At 54.5% G+C, this 7,652-nt stretch overlaps 1 protein-coding gene across 1 annotated transcript; it reads right to left on the bottom strand.

Annotated features, from left to right (window-relative positions):
• Positions 1–5,591: 5,591 nt before the first annotated feature.
• On the bottom strand, positions 5,592–7,337 carry LOC137544749 (E3 ubiquitin-protein ligase TRIM11-like). Its single transcript, XM_068265840.1, has 2 exons — positions 6,324–7,337; positions 5,592–6,161 (listed from the first exon to the last, which is right to left on the bottom strand). Exons 1-2 carry the CDS (start codon positions 7,335–7,337, stop codon positions 5,592–5,594), a joined length of 1,584 nt encoding a protein of 527 aa, XP_068121941.1.
• Positions 7,338–7,652: the final 315 nt, after the last annotated feature.

Genomic DNA, 7,652 nt, shown 5'->3' with positions numbered 1-7,652 from the left:
AAAAACTTTGACATTTCCCCTTAGCAGGCTTCAGGCAGGACAAGTTAGCCGGAAAAAAAGGTGATATTTCCCCTTAGCAGGCTCCAGTGCGGGAAAAAAGTTGACATTTTACCCCCTAGCAGGCTCCAGTTTAGGCACTTTTCTCGCCGGAGGAACGCCTCCTGACATTCTCCCCGAGGGTGGCGGGCTCGGGTCATGGACGGTCGGAACCCGGGGGCGCCGCACCCAGCCTGGCCGCCAAAGTCACCCGACCTCATGGAACTCTGGGTCGGCCCGGGCGTTCAAATCCGCTCTCATCGGGGCCTCCGCCACGGAGGAGCCCGCCCGCCGCCAAAATCGGTCCGACCGCCCTGCGAGTGCCCGGGTGGTGGCCTCTGCCAGGGAGCCCATCCACGCCCCCGGCCTCTCCTCCGGTCAGCTTGCCCCGCAGCGCCGCGCTGCTATTCTCCCCGAGGGTGGCGGGCTCGGGTCATGGACGGTCGGAACCCGGGGGCGCCGCACCCAGCCTGGCCGCCAAAGTCACCCGACCTCATGGAACTCTGGGTCGGCCCGGGCGTTCAAATCCGCTCTCATCGGGACTTCCAGGGGACCTCCGGGGAGCGAGGTCCCGGAGTCGCCCGAAATCAGTGAGGGTTGAGCAGGCTTTTTTGAGACAGCTTGCCCCGCGACCCCACAGGCGGGCCAGGCTGGCCGGAAAAACTTTGCCATTTTTCACATAGCAACCTCTAGGCGGGCCAGGCTGGCCTGAAAAACTTTGACATTTCCCCTTAGCAGGCTTCAGGCAGGACAAGTTAGCCGGAAAAAAAGGTGATATTTCCCCTTAGCAGGCTCCAGTGCGGGAAAAAAGTTGACATTTTACCCCCCAGCAGGCTCCAGTTTAGGCACTTTTCTCGGCGGAGGAACGCCTCCTGACATTCTCCCCGAGGGTGGCGGGCTCGGGTCTGCTGCGTTCGGAACCCGGGGGCGCCGCACCCAGCCTGGCCGCCAAAGTCATCCGACCTCATGGAACTCTGGGTCGGCCCGGGCGTTCAAATCCGCTCTCATCGGGACTTCCAGGGGACCTCCGGGGAGCGAGGTCCCGGAGTCGCCCGAAATCAGTGAGGGTTGAGCAGGCTCTTTTGAGACAGCTTGCCCCGCGACCTCACAGGCGGGCCAGGCTGGCCGGAAAAACGTTGCCATTTTTCACATAGCAACCTCTAGGCGGGCCAGGCTGGCCTGAAAAACTTTGACATTTCCCCTTAGCAGGCTTCAGGCAGGACAAGTTAGCCGGAAAAAAAGGTGATATTTCCCCTTAGCAGGCTCCAGTGCGGGAAAAAAGTTGACATTTTACCCCCTAGCAGGCTCCAGTTTAGGCACTTTTCTCGCCGGAGGAACGCCTCCTGACATTCTCCCCGAGGGTGGCGGGCTCGGGTCATGGACGGTCGGAACCCGGGGGCGCCGCACCCAGCCTGGCCGCCAAAGTCACCCGACCTCATGGAACTCTGGGTCGGCCCGGGCGTTCAAATCCGCTCTCATCGGGGCCTCCGCCACGGAGGAGCCCGCCCGCCGCCAAAATCGGTCCGACCGCCCTGCGAGTGCCCGGGTGGTGGCCTCTGCCAGGGAGCCCATCCACGCCCCCGGCCTCTCCTCCGGTCAGCTTGCCCCGCAGCGCCGCGCTGCTATTCTCCCCGAGGGTGGCGGGCTCGGGTCATGGACGGTCGGAACCCGGGGGCGCCGCACCCAGCCTGGCCGCCAAAGTCACCCGACCTCATGGAACTCTGGGTCGGCCCGGGCGTTCAAATCCGCTCTCATCGGGACTTCCAGGGGACCTCCGGGGAGCGAGGTCCCGGAGTCGCCCGAAATCAGTGAGGGTTGAGCAGGCTCTTTTGAGACAGCTTGCCCCGCGACCTCACAGGCGGGCCAGGCTGGCCGGAAAAACTTTGCCATTTTTCACATAGCAACCTCTAGGCGGGCCAGGCTGGCCTGAAAAACTTTGACATTTCCCCTTAGCAGGCTTCAGGCAGGACAAGTTAGCCGGAAAAAAAGGTGATATTTCCCCTTAGCAGGCTCCAGTGCGGGAAAAAAGTTGACATTTTACCCCCTAGCAGGCTCCAGTTTAGGCACTTTTCTCGCCGGAGGAACGCCTCCTGACATTCTCCCCGAGGGTGGCGGGCTCGGGTCATGGACGGTCGGAACCCACCCCCCATTTAGGGGGGATCGGTGCCTAGCTTGTCCGAAGCTGTGGAGCCATGCCTGGGCGCGGCCGGCCAGATCCGCTCTCATCGGAGCCTCCGGGACGGAGGACCCTGGCTGCCGCCAAACTCGATCCGACTGCCCTGCGAGTGCCCGAGTGGTGGCCTCTGCCAGGGACCTCATCCATGCCCCCGGCCTCTCCTCCGGTCAGCTTGCCCCGCACCTGGAACTCTTCTTCTCTGACTACATCCAATTCTTATGGGAGCATGGCCTCTCTGGCCTCGTGCATTGAACCCCCACCCCACCCCACGCCCCCCCCCTCCTCCTGCCAGCTTGGCCCGCACCTGGAACTTTTCTACCCTGACTACACCCACTTCTTATGGGAGCTGGGCCTCGCTGGACTCGGGCATTGACCACACCCCCCCCCTCCTGCCAGCTTGGCCCGCACCTGGAACTCTTCTGCCTTGACTAAACCCAGTTCTTATGGGAGCTGGGCCTCGCTGGACTCGGGCATTGGCCACACCCCCCTCTCCTCCTGCCAGCTTGGTCCGCACCTGGAACTCTTCTGCCCTGACTACATCCAGTTCTTATGGCAGCTGGGCCTCGCTAGCCGCGGGCATTGTCCCCCGCCTGCGCTACCGCTGCCCGCCAACGGTGGGCGCCGGTCCTCTGTTGAGCCAGCCTGACCCCCCGCGCTGCCGACGCCGGCCACCTGGGGGCGCCGGGGCTCCCGGGTGCCGGGCTGCCCAGCGCTACCACCGCCCGCCACCAGGGGGCGCCGGTCGTCCTGAGAGCTGGCCTGACCCCCCCTGTGCTACCTCCGCATGCCACCGGGGGGCGCCGGGGCTCCCGGATGCCGGGCCACCCTGCGCTACCGCCGCCCACCGCCGGATGGCGCCAGTCCTCCTGAGAGCCCCGGCGCCCCCCGGTGGCAGGTGGCGGTAGCGCGTGGGGCAGGCTAGCTCTCGGGAGGACCGGCGCCCCCTTGTGGAGGGGGGTGGCAGGCGAGCTGGATGACACTATCCGAACTCGAATATTAGGTATCTGATCATCTCTGGATGCCAGTAGTGGTGGTGAAGGATTATTGGGTTATGGTCAGTGCACTACTAGAACCAGCAGACCTGTCTTGAACAGCTAATGTGTGCACTGGACACACAGGATTGCAATATAACAAGAGCAAGTGCACTGTGTGGACACGTTGAACATCAAGATCACAAGATCAAAACAGAGCCTTTAGAAGGGCTCTGGGGTGATGTAGATGATGAGTTGATAGTGTAGCAGCAAGAAACTACACTGAGGACACAGGTCTAACTAACGCTTTCCCTATCTGCCACACACTCTCCCTGATCTGCGTAGCACAGAAGCCAAACACAGACTGCAAAATGGCTGCTGTGCTGGCTTTCTGATAGGTGGGGTCTGGTCCAGGTGGGAGGGATAGCTGATTGGCTGCCATGTGTCTGCTGACTCTGGGGTGAGGGGTCAAAGTTTGGCTCCATTATAATGTATAAGGGGTGGGTCGAATGTACCATTTTTCGCCACAAACTATTCGCCAGGTGAACAGTTCTGGCCATCTCTAGAGGCAATCCAGCTTTGCGTGGGTGGCTGGCTGCTGCCTTGCAGCAATGACGTGGGAACAGGATGACTCCAGGGGACTGCAAGAAGCCCCAAGTAAGTTAAAGGATACGTCCAAGGTAATTAAAAAATAAAAATCCACTTACCTGGGGCTTCCTCCAGCCCCTGGCAGCTGTCATGTGCCCACGCCGCTGCTCCGGTGGCTCCTGGTATCCTCCGCTGCAGATGCCGACCTTGCCAGGTTGGCTTCCGGGTCGGCTTCTTCTGCGCTCCACCTTCACGTGGTCCCGCTGACGTCATCAGGACTGTACTGTGCAGGGTTTACTGTATGTTAGAGGGAACTGCAATGAGCCCTGTCATCAAAATTTCTGTCACTGAGAACATCCCTGGATTTCTGCTCTGAACAATCGTAGCATGAAATCCTCATTCCTTATTAACGTCTGTAACTTTATTATCTTCACCTGATACAAAGTGAAATCTGACATAAATACAGAAATCAGAATAGCGAGACTATACGTGTGTGTATGTGTGTGTGTGTGTGTGTGTGTGTATGTGTGTGTGTGTGTGTGTGTGTGTGTGTGTGTGTGTGTGTATGGTGTGTGTGTGTGTGTGTCTGTCTGTGTCTGTGTGTGTGTGTGTGTGTATGGTGGGTGTGTGTGTGTGTGTCTGTGTGTGTGTGTGTATGGTGTGTGTGTGTGTATGGTGTGTGTGTGTGTGTGTGTGTGTGTGTGTGTAGGTGTGTAGGTGTGTAGGTGTGTGTGTGTGTGTGTGTGTGTGTGTGTGTGTGTGTGTGTGGTGACTGGGATTCATATTCAGAAAAGTGGGTGGAGCCTATAATAGCCAATCAAAATGTACCTATTGATTTTCAAGGGGAATATTTAAGTGCTGCCATTCTTGCACTGTTAATGGCTAGGGATAATCACAGATAAGGAAATTCTTCCAAGTTGATGCTAATTGATGCACATTTTTATGCAAATATATGCAGCTTGAAAATGGACCAATCAATTTAAATCTGGGTGCAAAACGCTCATACAAAACGCTAGCGATTGCGATTAGTGATAGCGTTTTGTAGTGAGTTCCAGGCCTTAACATGCCTAGACTTGCTCTGAAAATCTGCTTCAAATACTTCTAGCGTTTGCGGATCTGATAGAGGTTTTTGGTGTGCTCTGGGCCAAAGTCATTAAAGCTGTTTCCCAAATGAGTGGTGCTTATTACATGCAGGATTTGTATTACCTGATGCACTGGTGTAATCCATGCTAATCCCCCACTGATGCAACTGCCTGTGAGCTACGGATTACGTAAGGCTTAGGTATGCCACCTACTATTATTTACCACTGCTAAGGCACCATTAAATGCATTATTTATACACGCACGCACGCACACACACGCACACACACACACACACACACACACACACACACACACACACACACACACACACACACACACACACACACACACACACACACACACACACACACACACACACACACACACACACACACACACACACACACAGACACAGACAGACACACACACACACACACCATACACACACACACACACACACACACACACACACACACACACACACACACACATACACACACACACACACACACACACACACATACACACACGTATAGTCTCGCTATTCTGATTTCTGTATTTATGTCAGATTTCACTTTGTATCAGGTGAAGATAATAAAGTTACAGACGTTAATAAGGAATGAGGATTTCATGCTACGATTGTTCAGAGCAGAAATCCAGGGATGTTCTCAGTGACAGAAATTTTGATGACAGTACTGTCCCTAGAAATCATAGGTAACTAGCAAGTATTTGTGATGTCACCAGTGAACGGATCTCTCACCTCCCCTGATGCCCCCAGATATTTTTATAGATCCTCTCCATACACTTATCCCAGCATGGAGGGGCTCAGTGAAGGCAGCAGTGAAGGTGTGGAGGTGTCTGGTCGGGTCACACAGGGCATAAAAGGAGATCTGCCCGGCCTCATAATCCAGACATATTCTGACTCTATCACTGGGGATCTTGTCAGGTAACCGGATATCTTTCCGGTCATGTACTATTGAGTACTGATTATAATACCTGTACAAACACCAGGACTTGTTATTACATCCAATCACTGACTGATCTCCTCTCCTGGCCATACTGGGGTAACACATCCCGACTGTCCATTTATCTGATCCCCCAACATCCACCTCCCAGTAATATCGCCCTGAGGAGAATCTCTGCCTGCTCAACACCTGATCATTCTGAAATCTCTTTGGTGTTTTTGGGCGATTCTGCCTTCTGTCTGCCTGGGATGCAGTTTTCCTGTCAGCTGATATATGTAGATCATTACTAGCTGTGTTTACATCCAGTAATATGTCTGCATACACTGGCAGCCCTGATGTTTGCTGTGCAGCCCCAATGTTTGTCCCCTCAGCCTGGCACTCTGTGTGTTGTGCAGTGGAGGTGGGTTGGGTGTGTGGCCTGGATAGTTTAGCAGTAATGGGAACTTTGTCCTCTGTAGTAGAATGTGGATAGGTCTGTGTGTCTGTATGTTTCTGCACTATTACCCCAGACATGATATCAGATAGTCCTGTGTGTAATGTGTGTGAGATGCCAGCCACATCCAGATCCCCTCCATCATGGAGCTGTTTATCATGTCTCTCTCTGTCCTCCGTGTCACACAAGTCACCTGTGTCTGATTCCTGTAAGACAGTCAGTGGATCAGTCATGTTACACAGCTCCTCAATGTGACGCATCTTCCTGGACAGCTCCTCCTTCTTTATCTCCAGCTGTCTAATGACATCATTATATGATTGTGTCACCTGCTGTGCCTGTCTCATGATGTCACTCAGGACTCTCTTCTCCAGATCGTCCAGCCGTCTCCTGAGGTCTCTAAACAGGGCAGTGACTCTCTCTGTTTCACCATCTGCTTTTTCTTGTGCTTTTCTCTTGTGTTCCTCCAGACTCTGGACTCTTTTCTCAGCCTCCTCTGTCTCTGCCATCAGTTTCTGCAGAACATTTCTCAGCTTCTTCTTCTTCTTCTCAGAAGCCTCATCCAGCATCTCCACCTGGTGTCCTCTGTGTTGCCCTGCTATACAGTAAACACAAATACAGGCAGCATCCTCAGTGCAGTAATACTCCAGAATCTTCTTATGGACGGAGCATTTCCTGTTCTCCAGGGAAGTGTTGGGGTCACATAAGACATGTTCTGGTGCCTTGCTGTGGACTCTCAGGTGTTTACCACACAGAGAAACGTCACAGTGCAGACAATATTTAACAGCCTTCACAGAAGAGTCCACACAGTTACTGCAGAAGACTCCGGCCTCCTCCTGATCTGGCTGAGTAGACAGAAAACTCTCTGCTATCTTCCTCAGGGCAATGTTCCTCTGCAGTGTAGGCCGCTCCGTAAACTCCTCTCTACATTCAGGACAGGAATAACCTCCAGACTCCTCCTGTGTATCCAGCACACGCTCAATACAGACCCGGCAGAAGTTGTGACCACATCTCAGGATTACAGGATCTGTATAAATGCTCAGACAGACGGGACACTCCAGCTCCTGGCTCAGATCAGCAGACGCCATCGCTGCAGGAGGGGCAGGAAATGAAAGTGAAAATTTGGTAATGCAGTATAACCAGTCGCTTAATTATTACACAGGGTGGGGCAAGCTGTTGTGTCAGAGTTATTTAAACAGGAACGTTAAAGCGGAACTGTAAATTTGTAAAAAACAAACTGAGGCTTCCCCAAGCCCCCTGCAGCCGTCCTGTCCCACGCCGGTCCTGCACAATCCTCCACTCTCCCACCGCCAGATAGTTTCAAACGCCGATTTGTAAGTAAACGGCAACTGCGCCTGCACGCCTTGGGCTACACGAAGATGTCTTCACTTTCCAGCCCGCAA

This window comes from Hyperolius riggenbachi, chromosome 2 (assembly GCF_040937935.1).
Source record: "Hyperolius riggenbachi isolate aHypRig1 chromosome 2, aHypRig1.pri, whole genome shotgun sequence".
Classification (NCBI taxonomy): domain Eukaryota; kingdom Metazoa; phylum Chordata; class Amphibia; order Anura; family Hyperoliidae; genus Hyperolius; species Hyperolius riggenbachi.
The sequence above is the reverse complement of the archived record's forward strand: the minus strand, read 5'-3'. Positions and strand labels throughout refer to the sequence as shown.